Below are 18854 nucleotides of genomic sequence, written 5' to 3'. Positions count from 1 at the left end.
ACAGTGAGGTCATGTTTAACACAGATATACAGTGATAACAGAGCGCTGAACTTCTAATATCAGTTATGATATGATAATCATTATCAGACAATCTCAGGTGTGCTCAGGAGGCAGGTGGAGGGCGATGTGAAGGTCAGAGGTCAGATGAGGCCTTTAGGAGAGGTTTAAAGCCGTGCTGCACGCACCTGAACTCTGTTTACTGCAGATACATTACACCCAGCCCAGTCCGGCGGGTCAGATGTCTGAGGCTCACAGGACCGGGTTACTGAAGGAAAGTGGATCGGATTCATGTAGAACATAAATTAAACAATTACAGAACCAGAAGAGCCAAAAACTTACTGGCCACTTTATCAGAAACCCCACTGTGTGAGTGTGAAGCTCCACATTGCTGTAGATACATATAAATATATAGATTGGAGTCTATTCAATTTAGGGAGAACTTAAGGAAGAGCTGAATATAATGTACCTATGAAGTAGATGTTTCTACTGTGTAGATGTTTCACTAAGTGAAGCACCAGGAGAAAGGAGTGAAAGAATCAGAAAGTAAAGGCTGCATTTAAGGCATTTAAGGTGGAATGAAACATTTAGAGTCAACTATAAACTTATTTCTTCCAACTTTTTCTTAACAAATTCTAGTTTCTTCTATTGGCTTCCTACTTGAATTTTCTGTACCACTTTAAATGCTTATGAAAACGATAAAAATTCAGAAAGTGAATGCTGCAGCATTTAAGGTGGAATTAAAATTATTATTATTATTATTATTATTAAAATGTTTGGAAAAGTTATTTGTTTGAATTTGAATTGATTGAACTGTAAACTGTAAAAAACCTCTTATTGAGATTTTCCATTCTACAATCATTTTTAATATATATATATATATATATATATATATATATATATATATATATATATTTATTTGGAAAATTTAAGGTTGAATTGAAAATTAAAAAAATATTAAGTCAAAATGTTGACCATACTTTGACCTAGTTGAATATGAACTTCTTTTAGAATGTTCCATTCCACCTTAAATGCTGATGCAGTAGTGTTCTAATACATTTAAGGTGGAATGGAAAACCAAACAAACCTAAAACTAATATTTTGGCCAAACGTCTGCCTAATTGAGTATAAACTTTTTTTTTAAATGTTCCATTCTGCCTTAAATGCTAATCCAGTAGTGTTCTAATCCATTTAAGGTGGAATGAAAAACCAAACAAACCTAAAACTAACCCTTGATGTGAAGCTCCACATTGCTGAAGATACATAGAAATATATAGATTGGAGTTTAAATTCTTAAATTTAGAAAGAACTTAAGGGAGAGCTGAATATAATGTACCTATGAAGTAGATGTTTCTAGTAAAGTGGCCAGCAAGTGAATCGTTAGGTAAAAGGTGTTTCTAAAAAAGTGGCCAGTGTGCAGAAGCATTAAGTACTGTAGCCTGTTTCCATTAAAGTGGCCAGTGAGTGGATGTATTGGAAGAGTGTTTCTGGTAAAGTGGCCAATGAGTGGGAGCAAAAGTTTTCTAATAAAAGTGTTTTCAATAAAAAGTCCAGTGAAAGGAAAGCCAGTCTAATAGGCGTTTCTAATAAAGTGTCCAGCCCATAATGTACCAGAGGAGTAAAAGTGAGTGAATGAAAGATTGAAAGAGAAGATGGAGGGATGGAAACTTGATCTGTCAGCGCAGCATTGTGTGGCACAATCATTCTTGATTATGTGTGACACATCTGTGTGTGTGTGTGTGTGTGTGTGTGTTCTGCCAGGTGGCCAGTGTGAAGGTGAGATAGGACAAGTTGTTGAGGGCAGTCTTTGTCACTTCCAGACCAGAACAGTCAATACACTCACTGTGTTACAGCATTAGTTTGATGAAAAGTCAAATGTCCCAGTTTCCTTCAATGTAACTCAACTGTAGGTCATCATTTAGGTTGTTATTTTTTAGGTCGTTATTTTTCTGCTTCTTATTTATTGGTTTAATTAGAATTTAATATGGAATTTAATTGTTCTTCAAACTGTACAATGTTAGCAAAAAAAAAAAATTCTATTCCACCTTAAATACCTATTAAGTGTTTTTTTTTTCTTTTTTAAGTTTCACGTTAAATGCTGCAGGAGCTACATCATGAGCATGTGATGTGTAATTATAAAAAAACTAAACAAATTAAAACTTTTTTAACATTTTTAAGGTGGAATGAAAATTTCTTAAACTATAAACTAAACAAATTGAATGGATATTTCTTGAGTAACATTAGCTTCTTATCTTCTTCCTTGTTCTGCCTTAAAGCTCCACTAGGTAGGATTGGGATTTTGTGCTTGTGGGCTCCCCCTACAGTTGTAGAGTGTAATAAATGTTTCAGGCGGATTAGTTTCTCTTTCTCATTTTCTGGCTTTCACAGACATATTCGGTCTCTTTCCAGCTTCTGCCAGAGTGACTGTATGTTAGTTTGTGAAGAATGAACCAGCAGTCCTTGTAGAACTGTTAGAACTAAAGGTCGGAAAGCAGGTTGCAGTTCTCGCGAGCGTTGGTCGCGGCCGCCTCTGAAAACTTACAGAGTCTCAAGCTGTAATTTTACTTCTTTAAAAAGATCAAAACCCAAGTAAATCCTACCTAGTGCTGCTTTAAATGCTGCAGACGTTACATTCTAAACATTTAGGCTAAAGTAAAATTGGTGGAATATAAGGTGGAATAAAAAAAATCAAATCCAGCTGCTGAATTTCTCAGACTGTAAGGTAAAGATTTGTCCAGACCCACCGCTTTAATGATCTTTTTGCCCAGCTTGTGCTTGAAGCTGTGAGAGGTGATGTAGTGTTTATGAAGCCATATGTGTTCATATCTGTATCAGCTGCTCTTTACTTATTCAAATGGCGAGCTGCTGTGGAAGGCAGTGCTGGTGGGGTTTTATTATTGTGAGGTGTTGGTGAAGCTGCTGCTCAGGTGAGGTAAGAAGCTGCACCTGTTTTTATTTAATACGGCTTGAGAGACTTAAGTTATTGTTTAATAATAATAATAATAATAATAATAATGATAATAATGATTTATGATGGTAGTATTGATGATGATAGAGATGATGTCAGTATACAGTGGTTGCTGTGTGTCAGGTGTGTGTGTGTGTGTGTGTGTGTGTGTGGTAATGTGTGCGTATGTGCTGTTTCTGACATCAGCCGAGCATTGTTCTCTCCGGGACAGGACTGCTGACACACACACACACACACACACACACACACACACACACACAGACGCACACACTTGTGCTGAAGTATAATGTGAAAAATAGATTATGCAGTTCCAGTAGAAATATTACAGAAAGAGAGAGAGAGAGAGAGAGAGAGAGAGAGAGAGACAAAGAGAGTAAATAAAAGAAAGAGAGAGAGAGAGAGAGAGAGAGAGAGAGAGAGAGAGAGATAAAAACACAGTTCTGGTCCCGGGTGAGAGCTAATGCTGAGGCCTCAGAGCCACGCTTTACTCACTGCCTCGCCTGACTCAGAGCTTCACTCCTCTTTTTTATTCTTCCCTCACTTTCTTTGTCCATCTGTAGCCCCAGGATCAGGTAAGAGCACTATAACAACCTCTTTCTCTTCACGTCTTTCTTTCTCTCTCTCTCTATCCCTCTCTATCTATATATATATATATATATATATATATATATATATATATATATATATATATATATATATATATATATATACTTACTTTCTATTCTCATATGCTTTCTATAGCTGTCAGCTCTGCCACTGCTCCTTTCCTCCTCTACTACAACTCCCATAATGCATTACTCCATACCTGACCAGGTTGCGTTATCATAGAAGCTCATTATTCTGATCATTATCGCTCCTGCTGCAGCACAACCTGATCAACGAGCTCTGCACTGCCGCTACCGGCAGAGGTCATTATCTCAGATATCGAAATTGTTTGGTGTTGCGTGTTTATTAAGCCTAATTTATACTTTTGCATTGAACCTACGCCATAGCCTTTGGGTATAAAAAAATTATAAAAAATGTTTCTCTGGTGAGCTTTTGTTTATATTACTCCCCTGTCTCTCTGTCTCGCTCGGCGTGACTTTAGTTTCCACCCGTTCTTGTTTTTCGGCCGGTGCTTGGGCTCTCTATCGCCTTATAAGGGCGTTTTTTTTTTCCCGGCCGTGTCCCAATTTAATAGCCAGGGCAGTGGTAGTGTATTTGACCGCGACCCTGAAGACACCGGTCCGATCTCGTGATTACCTACTTTGAGATCAACTGTTCTGCAATTGGGTTCAACAACCATCTGGGCTGGAGAGCTACTAGTCTGTAGCACTCCATCCTATAACACTTCATTTTCCAAAACAGAATTTTTTTTGGCTTGGCTTGGGAAATATATTACCATAGGGTAAGCGGTGACGCGTAGGCTATGGCGTAGGTTTGTTGCCGAAGTATAAATTTGCCTTTAAAGCATTCAAATTCCACTGTTTTACTTTCTCTTCCGAAATAGTTACAGAGTCAACGTTTTATAGCCAGTAGAGATCTATTTTCTATGATTCTGTGATTATTATCAAACTTTAGCATGGCTAGTGTGTCCTCTTATGTCTACCTGATGCTAATACATTAGCCTAACCTTTACGTCCAATGCGCTTTATATTCATAGTAACTTATCCACCTGGGATACCTTGGCAAACACCTTAAACAGCTTTGCAACTACCTAGCAACTGCATTTCATTGCTTTAATTTTATACTAGTGTTTGGATAAATAAACTTTATACGTGTAACAATTCACATGTAAATAAATCCTGAAGTGTTGTTACCTCAAGGGACAACTTGTGAACACCCACACTTGTATAACTTGTGAGGTGTTATCTTATGAGTGAACACTAGCCAACATGAAGGCATGGGGAATTAGGTAGTTAGAGCAAGGCTTGATAATGGGGGTCAGATGGATGGTAGCTTCCATTTCCGAAGCTGTACCAGCATTACCACCCTCAGTGAACAGCACAGTAGGTGGTAATATTTATGAATGGCGCCTTTTGCCTAGAATTGTCTGTGAACAGACAAGCGACATCACTTCCACGTTCAGCGCAGGCCAGTGCAGTGTTCTTTAGCTGCCATTGGACAAGGCAAAATCCTGGGACATAATACTAGTCTCAAATTCCATAGCATTTTGCATGTCCGTGTATATTTTTAAATAGTTTTATTAAAAGAAATGAAAAAAAGGTTGTTTGGTGCATTTAAATTGCACCTGCATTTGGGTTGATGATGCTGTTCCAGAGTTCCAGAACTGGTTAAATTTGTTAAGTTCTGGATCTGGTTACCTGAGATGTAGACCTTGTTAAAATGTGGTAATGGAGCTCTGGATTATTCCTTTTTAGGAGTTTTATAGGTAAAGTTAAAGTTCAACTATAAACATGATAAATAATTAATTGGTGATAATTAGTGTATTGAGACGCGGGGCTGGTTGGCCCGGCTGTGTCGCTTCTCATTACACCATCATTCAGAGAGAGAGAGTCTGCAGGCCAGGGGTTGGAGACGAGGGGAGAGAGCAGTGTGTGTTTGTGTGTGTGTGAGTGTAACGCTGTAGTGTGTAGTGCTGTAGTGTGTAACGCTGTAGTGTGTCGTGGTTAGTTTAGTCAGCATGGGTTTGTTGTGTTTTTGTTATGTTGTCTCTTCTGTTACAGTGACTGTGAAAATTCTCGATGTAACTTCCAGGGACAAACCCCACCCACCTCTAACTCCTCCCTCCAACCTTACTACCAAACCTTCCATCAACCCCACCTCTAACAGCCCTACAATGATAACCCTGTTATCAACCTCATTGTAAACCTCACCTCTAACCCCTCCCAAACCATCATTTTCCTTATAATTATCCCTTTTATCAACCCCACCACCAATTTCATAAACACCACTATTCCCACCTTTAACCCCACAATCCAACCCATCACCAAATACACTAACACCATAATCAACCCCATCATCAACCCTACAACCAACCCCACCACCAAAAGTTATCCCTATCTTTAACCCCACAAACCTACCCATCACCAAACCCACTAACACCATCAACCTCATTAACCTCATTCTAACCCTACTAACACCATCATCAGCTCGACAACCAACCCCATTACTGACCCCACTAACACCATCATTAGCCCAACAACCAACCCCACCACCAACAGTTATTCCCATCTTTAACCACACAAGCCTACCCATCACCATCAACCTCTTTAACCTCATCTCTAACCCTACTGACATAATCATCAACCCAACAACCAACCCCATCAACCTCATTAATCCTATCTCTAACCCTACTAACACCATCCTCAGCCCAACAACCAACCCCATTCCAACCCCATTAACACCATCAACCTCATTAACCTTATCTCTAACCCTACTTACACCATCATCAGCCCAACAACCAACCCCATCAAGCTTGTTAATCTCATCTCTAAACCCACTAACACCATCATCAGCCCAACCACCAACCCCATTAACCTCGTCTCTAACCCAATCACCAACAGTTGTCCTCCTCTTTAACCACACAAACCAACCCCATCACCAAGCCAAACATTTCTTATAGGAACTTAGCAAATTAAAAGCAGTAGTAATCTGCATTAAAAGTGCTCTTCTACATGCTCTGTGCAATTCCACATTCTCACCAAAGAGGTCTCTAAATCCCCAGATCCCTCAATCTTGCAGACTGTCGCTTTAATGGGTGTGGCAGTTTTAGGGCGAAATAAAACAAGTTAGTAAAGTGTGACTCTAATTAAGATTGGAGGCTGCAGGAGAGACTGTTATGGAGCGCAGTGAGAGTGAATACCTGACACTGCAGCTGCCTTCTCACACACACACACACACGTACACACACACACCTCAGATAATACAGCTTATTCATACAGTAACGCTAGAGCTCAGGTCTACAGGGAGAAAGAGAGAGAGAGAGATGTGGGCGGATAGTTGCACTGCAGCAGGAAGTGCATTAGACAAACAACATCATAAAAATTGTCCTTCAAATGAAACACAATTAAACAAAGAGAGGGAGAGACAGAGCGAGAGAGAGGGAGAGACAGAGCGAGAGAGAGAGAGAGAGAGAGAGAGAGAGAGAGAGAGCTTTGTGTATCTGCTCATTCATGTGAGTTGCTCAATAAAAGAACACACACTGACACAGCAAAAACCACGACACTCACACACACACACACACACACACACACACACACACAGGGTTCTGCTCTATAATTCTGCTGACTGCTGCAGAACCCTCTGTGTGTGTGTGTGTGTGTGTGTGTGTGTGCATGTGTAAAACGTAGGTGGCAGGCTTGCACAGAGCATCACAGCTCAGCACTGCAGTAGAACACACACACACACACACACACACACATTAGGTGGACGTAGAAGATTGGGTTCAGAGCTGATGTTCTGACCGGCCTGAGACAGTCGAGTTCAGGTGACTGTGGTGGTACCCCTGGCAGGGTGGTCTAGCTATACCCATAGATCTGCTCCTCCTCAGTATGTTGTGTAACAAAATCAGGGTAACTCAGTACACAGTCTTAATTGAGTGATTGACTCAACTAAAACTGACTCAACTAATCATTAGGTGTCATGTTTGAGGAGAAATCTGACAAGTGCAGATGTAAAATCAAAGCTTTAATAAGAAAAGGAATAATACAGAGAGTAGTCAGTATAAACAGGGTCAATACCAGAGAACAGAAGCCAACAGGGGAAAACATACCAGGGTCACAATACACAGTGCAGAGTTCTGTACACAGGCAAAGGAGCAAAAAGAGTCTGGGTACATGGAAAAACGGTAATACACAGAGGTCAAACACAGGCAAAAAGAAATTCGTTATAATGCTGGATGAACCAAAACAATACTTAGCACTCGCTGTAAAACTTGACAAGTTAAATAAACTCAATAATGTGAATAATGCACATATTCATTGTTCTAGAATTGAGTACTAACCCTGTTCACAGTGTAATTTTAGTTTATTTACGTATTTTGGACTTATGTGCACTGAAAACCCTAATAAGTTAAGTCTACTCAAATATTTTGTAGGTAATTTGTTGCCTCAAATGAATAAAGTTTTCAAAACTCACTTTTTAAGTTAATTTAAAACTGTGTGGAGTTGAACAAATGTTCTCAAACATTCTCAAAATCATTCATTCACATAAATGAGCTATAGAGTGAACACTATCGAGAACACAGCCAATAGAGAGTTACTGCAGCTCAGAAAAAATGATGCTTGCTCTTACAGCCTAAAACAACACAGAAGCCAAGCAGCTAATCATTATATATGAGCTACAAGTTTACCTAAGGTAGCCCGGGGGGAATCACTACACACTGATGGTTTCAGAGAGTTTCAGAAAATGGGGGACACACCCAGCATGCAAAAAGATTGTGCCAGAAGCCAATGAAAAAGAAGCTGTTAATAGCAGACTAAACTCAGTTATTATAAGTCGGTTTAACTCAAAGATCTCCTAAGGGTGATAATATTAGTTGTGCCAACTCATTAAAATTAAGGATGTCTGCCTTAACAGACATGCATTACACCTTAATGCAACTTAAATTTACTGTTTTTACACAACTCCAGCAAATTAATTTGAGCTCACTCATTTACAACTATTAAAGTAAAATAAAACTAGTTATAAAACCACCTATCAGACAGCATCTACTTAGTTCATTTGAGGAAACCGATTGCCTTAAACCAGGGGTGTCCAAACCTTTTTGTTGGGGGCCAGAAGGAGAAATATATTTGAAGTCACGGGCCACAGACTCTGTAATAAAACAAATAATGAAATATACCACTTTAAATAATACTTTTTCCTGATTATTTCATTTACACACCATTTTACTTAACTTACTATCTTTATCTTTGACAGTGTTGTGTAAACTTCAAATTGATTTTTCAAATTGATGTTTAATTTCATGATATATATATAATATAATATAATATTTCTTAATATTAAACTCCGTAATTACAGCAACTTTTAGACTCTTTGGCCCGTTTTTCTGCGCTAGAAATGTGCACTCTCTCCGCTTTTAAACTCTTTGGCCCGATTTTCTGCTCTAGAAATGCGCACTCTCTCCGCTTTTAGACTCTTTGGCCCGATTTTCTGCGCTAGAAATGCGCACTCTCTCCGCTTTTAGACTCTTTGGCCCGATTTTCTGCGCTAGAAATGCGCACTCTCTCCGCTTTTAGACTCTTTTGCCCCGATTTTCTGCGCTAGAAATGCGCACTCTCTCCGCTTTTAGACTCTTTGGCCCGATTTTCTGCGCTAGAAATGCGCACTCTCTCCGCTTTTAGACTCTTTTGCCCCGTTTTTCTGCGCTAGAAATGCGCACTCTCTCCGCTTTTAAACTCTTTGGCCCGATTTTCTGCGCTAGAAATGCGCACTCTCTCCGCTTTTAGACTCTTTGGCCCGATTTTCTGCGCTAGAAATGCGCACTCTCTCCGATTTTAGACTCTTTTGCCCCGTTTTTCTGCACTAGAAATGCGCACCCTCTCCGCTTTTAGACTCTTTGGCCCGGTTTTATGCGCTAGAAATGCGCACTCTCTCCACTTTTAGACTCTTTGGCCCGTTTCTGACACCTAGCGTTCAAACTTTGAATCTCACATTATAAAAACCTGCTTAACAGCAGGCCAACTTTCATTCTATTTCTAAAATACCTCGCGGGCCGCTCAAAAAAAGGAAACGGGCCGCAAATGGTCCGCGGGCCGTAGTTTGGACACCCCTGCCTTAAACTATTTAAGTTACACAAACTCAAATCAAACACTTAAAACAAACACTTTTTTAAAGAGCAGCTATAAATGCAAGAAGGCAACAAATATTTTTTGAGTTAGTTTGACTTCATCAGCGTAATATTTCTGTAATATTTAAGTTATGTTAACTTAATTAGTTTAGTAAGAAATGCATTATTTCCTGAAGGAGTCACATGATTGTTAGAGACACTGAATGATGCGTTATGGGTAGTGTAGTCTTTTGACTAGAAGTCTTTAATCTTCGAATTGTTGTTAGTTAAGTGTCATTCGGAAACATCAGTTAATTAAGGGACACTACCCCATTACCCACCTCCCCCCACCCCTCTGTAAATAGTGCAGTTAGACTGTAGCCCCTCCCTGGAGGTTGCATGCAGTAACGTTTGTGTTTTTTGTTTTTGTGTTCATGTTTGTCTGTCCGTCTGTGTTTGTGTTTCCTTTTCTCTGTTTTGCTCTGTATGTGTGTGTGTTTGTGTGTATGTGTGTGTATGTGACTCACACACCCCAGTATGCGCTCCTTTAGCTCGGACAGATCCAACACCCAGAACAGGACGTCCTGTGTGAGAGACAGCATGGTGATAGAGGAAGTCATCGCGCCCACCAAAGACACGGTAAGACACACACACTCATGCATGTGTCCAACACACACACCGTACATGTTGCACTACTACACTATTGGAATGCAACATGCCAGATGTCTCAGGGTGGAGTTACAGAGTTTCCTAATGGTTGAATGCAATAATCCATCTCATGCAGCTTGAATATTCCTGCAGATCATCATTAAACAATGGCAGCAGGTCATCTTCAGTGATGAGTGTGTGTGACACCTTTAGGAACCTCTACAATGCACTGCTGAGATATCTGGCATGTTGTGTTACACAGGCATTGCACACTACTTCTGTATCATTAGATGATGGGCCCATATACATTCAAATCTACACTGTATGTATACATATTTGTATTATATACAGACATGCACACTGTAACAGACATGCATATACACTGCCTGGCCAAAAAGAAGTAAGTAAATGATGTGGGGTTGGTTGATGCTGCAGTTGGTCTGCAGGTTTAGGTTCAGCAACAGTATGTGCTGAAAGAATGAGGTCAGCTGACTACCTGAATATACTGAATATAGACCAGGTTATTCCATCAATGGATTTTTTTCTTCCCTGATGATACACGGACATATTCCAAGATAAGACAATGTCAGGATTCATGGGGCTGGAATTGTGAAAGAGTTCAGGGAGCATGAAATCATCATTTTCACACATGGATTGAGAGAGAGTTCACCACGGAGTCCAGATCTTAACCTCATTGAGAATCTTTGGGATGTGCTGGATGGAGAAGAGCTGCTTTGTGCAGTGGTCAGACTCTACCATCATCAATGCTGCTGCAAGATCTTGGTGAAAAATTAATGCAACACTGGATTGGCTAATAGAAACAATGCCACATTGAATGTGTGCTGCAATTAAAGCTTAAGGCGGTCCAATTAAATATTAGCGTGTGTGACCTTTTTTTTGGTCGGGCAGTGTAATTGTGCACACACATCCATGATGTGCATGCATATATATGTTATATATACAGACAGATGGAAGGATGGACAGTATCAGATGGAGAATCAGACGGGCTGAGAATAAAGTTGGTAAATTCCCCTCCATCAGGATTTTCCATCACATGTTTCCTGTTTGGGTCTGGTTGTTTTCTTTTCCAACGGAATTCTTTTGTAGGGCCAAGTATGTATCTGGGATAGGGGAATATTTTTATCAGACGTCTTCAGACTGTCCCACAGACTCTGTGACTGCGCTTTACTGTTCCGAACACTGAAACTGCTCCCAATTGGGGCGCTAAATCTCACACATATTCTGTGTCTGGATTATGTGCTCAGTTTATTCTGTCCTCATGTGCTCTTAGGGCGGCAGGTACAAAGCGTTTTACAGTTGTATAGAGATTAAAGCGATAGTTTGATTTCCTCCTCTACCTTGAGTTTATCTGGCCAACTGAGACTGTGTTCCGTGTCAATATAAGCTTTTAGGAAATGCTACATAATCCTATATAAAACATGGCACACAACGTAAGAAAATTTGTGTTCGGTAGATTATTTCTTTGTACCATATAATGGGGGATGTCAGAAGAGTGTCCACCCTGAACAACACAGCAAAGACTCCAATTCCCAGCATGCACTCACACCGGACTTCCCTGACTCTGCTGATCACGTGATGCTACAATGTTCCTGCTCTCTCCCAGTTACTGATTGTTGCACCTGGCCTGTCTTGTATAAATACCCCTGTTTTCTCTCTCCGTCTCTGAGTATTGAATTTAGTTAACTAGCTCTACTACAATTGCGATTCCTTTGTTTATTACCGACCTGTTTTGTTTCAGACTACCGATTGTATAGTTTGTTTTCCATTGCCGACCTATTTTTGTTATGTTATTCCTATTTGCTGCCATACTTCACCTTCAAACTGTATGTTTGGTATCTGCGTGTGTCTGTCGCGTGTCTGGCCAGCCTGACGGAGACAGGCCGCAAAGTGGGCCCAAAAATGCATTTGTTTATACATTGCATAGTATACTAGAACACTGAACACCTCCACATGGTCTAAAAATGGTGAGAGATCAGTTAGTCCTGCTGTTAGCACCATGTGTCACGGGAGCCAAACACAGGACAGACAAGTGTGGATACAAATAAATAAACAAATAGTTTATTAACTAAAAGATTAAGCAGATCATACACAAAGAGTCCAAAAATACAAGAGTAAAAAGGCTAGGCAAAAGGAGAAAAAGTACAATTAAACAAGCTATACGAGATAGATCCTAGTGAATAGACTAGTGAATAGAAACAGGGGCTATTTATACCAATGAGTCCAGGTGTGAGCAATCTAGAAGCAAGGCGAACCGGAACATTGTAGTGTCACGTGATCCGGCAAGTCCGGATGATTGATGTACTAATCTACCCAATAAACCCACAAAATTAGGATTACATAAGATGTACTCTACATTTTATACAAGGCAGTTGGAACCAAGCCATGCTCTCTGATAGCTATGGACACTGACAGATGGCTATGGCAGCACAGAGAATTTAATTTACACTTAGCCTACACCTAATACACCCTACACTTAGACAGCCTTGTAGCTTCAGTGTGAAACTGAAGAGAAGGTAAAAGGGGGAAAGGTGGGTTGTGTTCTGAACTATCGCTTTAATTCAGGGAGCTGGAACATCACTCAGCTGTGGTTCTGTCCTTCTTTTTTTACCCTCAGTGAGAAACTCCTCTGTGTCCTGATCCAGCTTTTTATAGACTACTGCACTCAATTTCTATCTTCTCTGTGTGTGTGTGCGTATGTGTGTGTGTGTGTGTGTGTTCCTTCTGAAGCTGCAGAGTGTCTTTAAAGATATCTCCTACATGGTGGACCCTCAGAATAAGGTAGAACCTCATGTCCATGACCATGACCATATTCAGCATGCTCCCCTCCATTAGAGTGTGTATGTATGTGTGTGTGTGTGTGTGTGTGTGTATGCCTGTGTTTGTCTGTGCTCCAATCACGCTCATCCATCATCTAAACACACCTCCGCTGGCCTGCTCACTGACGTGTGTGTGTTTATTCTTGTTTATAATAAACACAGATAAGCTGGAGACACAGTTCAGAAGGTGTTTTTTCATGTCCTTCATCTTCATCCATGTTTTGATCCATGCTTGAGTTCCAGATAAGAGCTGTTTTCATCTCTCTCTGAAAGTTACTTGAAGGGCTCGTATCAGAATCACAGTTCCTTTACTTTGATGAACTCTGTAAACACTGCTACAGTTTTTTCATGTATTATTCAGCCTACAGCAGTCTAGCCACACCCATATAAGGCACAACATGTGCTGAAATGAGAGGCAAGAAAAAAGTATGTGAACCTTTAGGAATTTCATAGATTTCTGCAGAAATCAAGTGTAAATTTCTCTTCAAGTCAATCCATAGCATCTGATCGTTGGACTTTGACTTGGAGAACCCAAAATGCTTTTTCTATTTTTCTTTAGCCATTCAGTTGTGAACTTGCTCCAGGGTTTTGGGTCATTGTCCTGTTGCATCACCCAATTTCTACACAGTTCTACACAGGCATTTTAACGTTATCCTGTAGATTTTGTTGATACACTTGGGAATTGGGAATCATCCCCTTTGTGATTGGAAACTGGCCAAGCCATAATGCACCAAAGCAGGCCCAAATCATGATACTCCATCCACCATACTGCGTTTTTGCACTGTAAGACGCGCTTAAAATACTTTAATTCTCCCAGAATTCATCAGTGCACCCCAATCTAGTCAATCTAGGTGTGCCTTATATGAATGAATTTTACCAGTCAGGTATTAAGGAGCAGTAAAGCCACTCTGCTGAAGTACAGCGTTATAAAAGCGTTTCAGTTTAGTTCTGCAGCAGTATTAGTAGTAGTAGTTGCTAACCACGCTAAGTGCTAGCTTTTTGGCTCTTCAGAGGTGAGTATTGTCACCCTGTAGCCTGCTGCTAACCCCAGCTAGCACTAATGGAGCAGCATTAGCATTAGCCGGTAACCGTGCTAAGCTCTAGCTCTTTGGCTGTTCAGAGGTAGTAATTATTATTATTGGCCTGTAGCCTGCTGCTTACCCCCGGCTAGCGCTGCTGGAGCAGCATTAGCATTAGAGACTAACCACAGCGGGACTATAGCTTGCATGTTAGCATTTTAAGACAAGCTAAATGGGATGAACCGCTAGCTAATATCACCCTGCCTTACCAGAACACTCAGGCTTCCTCAGTGTAGCTCTGTCGGGTTGCTTTAGCTGCTAACCGCTAGTAGTTAGCCGCTTATGCTAATGCTTCAGCTTTAGTTGAAATCTGTAAATTTAAGCTTACTGTAAATAAACAGAAGCACTTTACTCACCCAAATAAACAGTTTTCAGGAGAGCAATCTGTGTAGATTAACATCCAGCGCTCGTTTGACTTGTCTGACTAGTCTGAAATGTTTTTTTTTTTTTTTAAGAATTACAGTTTTGTATTATCTAATTTAGCTTAGCTTTTCAGGTCTTGCCACCCAGGGGTGAGACCTGCTGAATTTAGAAGGAAAATATGGCGACGCCCTTGTTCCTGCTGTTAGTTACTAGTTACTTGTGTCGCATAAAATGCTCCTTATAATCTGGTGCGCCTTATGTATGAAAATAGACCAGAAAATAGACGTTTATTGATAGTGCGCCTTAGAATAAGCAAATAATACAGTAGCTCTAGTCCACACCTCTAAACTAACAAGACTCCAGGTAGGCTAACACTCGACTCTAATTAGCCTTTTTTGAGGTCATTAACACAAGGTTTCGCATACTGTACCTTTTCCACTAGCACTATAAGAGTTTTATGGTTGTTCTCAGTGAATGACATGAATGATCATATTTTTTTGTGTTATTTATTATTTAGGCACATTATATGTGTTAATACCCTTGACTTGTTTGAATATCAGATCACAACTTTTGATGAATTTATGCAGAAAAACATGAAATTCTAAAGGGTTCACATACTTTTTCTTGCTACTGTATTGGAGATGTTCAGGTGAAGAAAGAAAACTCACATTTCATGGAGACTTGGTTATTTGATATATACGGTAATAATATGTTCAGTTTTTTTTTCTAAGAAAGACGTGCAGATGTACAGGGCTGAGCCAGCCATTTCAATGTGTTAATTTTTGTGTAAATTATTGATTTCTTGCATTTCAAAGAATTTTCATGGAACAAGTCATATATTATTGATTTTTGGGATTTTCTTTTTAGGTTTTAACTTAATTTAATAATCAAAAGCACTGTGTGGCACCCCCAGAGACAGCAGTTCAGTCTTATCAATTCAGCCTAAAGCAGTTCATGAGTGGAATATGATTTTTTTACACAGTATGCTGCTAAAGGAACACACCGTGTTCTGAAGCGACAGTAGAGAGATGAGCGCCGCCGCTGCACTTCCTGCTGAATTGCAGCATGTGGAGATAGATGTGTTATGACTAAATCATAAAGGCCTGAAATATTCAGCACTGCTGGGTTATGTGGCTGCAGCTGAAAGTTTTAAGGGGGTTTACAGTGGTGTCTGCACTCGCGATCGCATGCTGAAGGGGTTTAACAGCATCTCAACCTGTTCTAACATGCAAAGAGCTTTCAAGTACACTACTCACTCCTCAAATACATAATGTACTGTACTGTACATGACTGTACATATGTGAGGACACAGTGGTTCTGTTTCTTTTGGGCGGAGCCAGATTCACAGACTCATTTGGTAGACCCGCCCCCTTCCCTGAGACCAATCACCTTATAGACCAACCACAGTCATTCAGTTTACATTTTTCCCCTAGTTACCCCTAGTTCTTCAGTAATTTAGCCACATCCATTCATCCTATAGCAATTTAGCCCCATCCATTCAGCCTACAGCAGTTTAGCTCCACCCATTCATCCTACAGCAGTTTAGCCCCATACATTCATCCTACAGCAGTTTAGCCCCACCCATTAATCCTACAGCAGTTTAGCCCCACCCATTCATTCTACAGTAATTTAGCCCCACTCATTAATCCTACAGCAGTTTAGCCCCACCCATTCATTCTACAGTAATTTAGCCCCATCCATTAATCCTACAGCACTTTAGCCCCACATATTCATACTACAGCAGTTTAGCCCCATCCATTCAGCCTACAGCAGTTTAGCCCCACCCATTAATCCTACAGCAGTTTAGCCCCACATATTCATACTACAGCAGTTTAGCCCCATCCATTCATCCTACAGCAGTTTAGTCCCCCCATTCATTCTACAGTAATTTAGCCCCATCCATTTAGCTTACAGCAGTTTAGCCCCACCCATTAATCCTACAGCACTTTAGCCCCACATATTCATACTACAGCAGTTTAGCCCCATCCATTCAGCCTACAGCACTTTAGCCCCACCTATTCATACTACAGCAGTTTAGCTCCACCCATTCATTCTACAGTAATTTAGCCCCGCTCATTAATCCTACAGCAGTTTAGCCCCACCCATTAATCCTACAGCACTTTAGCCCCACCTATTCATACTACAGCAGTTTAGCTCCACCCATTCAGCCTACAGCAGTTTAGCCCCATCCATTCAGCCTACAGCAGTTTAGCTCCACCCATTCATTCTACAGTAATTTAGCCCCATCCATTCAGCCTACAGCAGTTAAGCTCCACCCATTCATTCTACTGCAGTTTAACCCTATCTATTTAGCTTACAGAAGTTTATCCCCACTAATTCACTCTGAAGTTATAACTGGTTTGTGTGTGTGTGTGTGTGTGTGTGTGTGTGTGTGTGTGTGTGTGTGTGTGTGTGTTTGCAGCACCTGTCTGTCAGCCGGGAGCAGAATGAGAGTCTGAGGCGTTACAGCTGGACCCCTGACACCATGGACCACTCACACAACACCGTGTCCAGCCCCATTCACTCCGGGTAAGGAACCTGTGCGTGTATGTGTGTGAGTATGTGTGTGTGAGTGTGTGTGTGTTTGTTGACATCAGTGTGACTCCAGTCGAGAAGATGTTTAAAATTAGCTTGTAACTGACCCCTGCAGAAGTGTCCAAACATAAATAATCATCCTGAAGTTAGACACTCGGTAAACACTCAGATCAGTAGTTTATCTGTGATGCAAGACCACCCGCTGCGTGACCCCTGAAACCTGTCCAAGACCTACCCCGACACCAACACAACAACAAACATATTTAATACAGTATTTATCTTATTATAATTGTATTATTGCAGTTTTTTCATGGAAAACATATCAAAACTAAACATACACAACATAACACAATACATTTTAGTCTGCAGGCCTTCTCTCTTTAGGCCTGAAAATACCTCAGCAACCATCTAGAAAACCAGAGTAACCACATACACTACCTCTCACCTAGAAATAATACGAGCACAATAACAATCTGTCATATTAACCACAGAGCAACACCCTCTCAACACAGCAACAGTCTTGCAATCACTTGGAATACCATCTCACCATCTCACCACAGCAACCTTCTCCCAGCAGTCCTTATATCAGATAGAATATCATATCCAACCATCTGTGATACCACAGCAACCATCTATCCACAGTCCTGCAAACACTTACAATACCATATCCACTGCTAAGCAACCACCTAAGATACCAAAGAAACCACATCTACGCAGTGCTGTTATCTTTAAAAATAGCAACAGTCCTGTGATTACTTAAAATACCATATCTACCACCTAGAATTCACCAGAATTAAAATTTACCAGAGATACCACAGCATCCACCTATTACTATCTATGGCGATCACTTAGAATGACATCTTTACCACTTAGAATTTACCTGTACTACCACAGCAACCAACTAGCAACAGTCCTGTGATTACTTAAAATACCATATCTACCACCTAGAATTCACCAAAGATACCACAGCAACCATCTAGCAACAGTTGTGATTACTTAAAATACCGTATCTACCACTTAGCAACCAACTAAAATATCAAAGAAACATCTCCACAGCGCTATGATCTTTTAAAATACAACTCACCACTTAGAATTTACCAGAGATACCACAGCAACCACCTGTTAATATCCTTGGCAATCACTTAGAATGTCATTACCACCACTTAAAATTCACCTGTACTACGACAGCAACCATCTAGCAACAATCCTGTGATTACTTAAAATATCATGTCTACTACTTACCACATCTACCATATCTACCACCTAAGATACCACAGCAACCACCTATTAATATATTAATGTATTATATAATATATACGATACCAAAGAAACAACATCCCCACAGTGCCTTGATCTTTTATAATCGTTTAAAACCATACTGTCCCCCTAGCAACAGCCTGAGACACCACAGCAACCACCTATTAATATTCTAATAATCTACTGACAATCCTGGGATTACTTAAAATACCATATACACTGCATAGCAACCACTTTAGATACCAAAGAAACTAAAATGTATCCATGCAGTTGCTCTAAATACCATAGCAACCACCTTTAAAGCAAACAAGAAATGCACTCATCTTCCCTTTGAATACAGCTGATTAGTGAATTGCCAGTTTATTTTGATAGTACCATAAAAGAGCTCTTTACTTCCAGTAAACAGCAGCTTCCCACAGTGGAGCAGAGGGGAGTAGTGTTATATTGGTTATATGGGG

At 40.3% G+C, this 18854-nt stretch overlaps 1 protein-coding gene across 6 annotated transcripts in view; it reads left to right on the top strand.

Moving 5' to 3' along the window:
* Positions 1 to 18854, top strand: part of ank3a (ankyrin 3a) — a 123131-nt gene that overhangs the window by 65332 nt on the left and 38945 nt on the right. For 3 of the 6 annotated variants that reach the window (XM_049463986.1, XM_049463985.1, XM_049463984.1), the window contains exons 25-26: positions 10214 to 10316; positions 17027 to 17133. In XM_049463986.1, the coding sequence (XP_049319943.1) occupies positions 10214 to 10316; positions 17027 to 17133 (210 nt within the window). Of the gene's footprint in view, positions 1 to 3525; positions 3538 to 10213; positions 10317 to 13073; positions 13125 to 17026; positions 17134 to 18854 lie in introns of all 6 variants that reach the window. The other 3 variants (XM_049463987.1, XM_049463988.1, XM_049463983.1) reach the window with 2 other exon arrangements.

The sequence above is a fragment of the Astyanax mexicanus genome, chromosome 14 (assembly GCF_023375975.1).
Source record: "Astyanax mexicanus isolate ESR-SI-001 chromosome 14, AstMex3_surface, whole genome shotgun sequence".
NCBI lineage: Eukaryota > Metazoa > Chordata > Actinopteri > Characiformes > Acestrorhamphidae > Astyanax > Astyanax mexicanus.
Note: the sequence above shows the minus strand (reverse complement) of the source record. Positions and strands in the feature narration are given on the sequence as shown.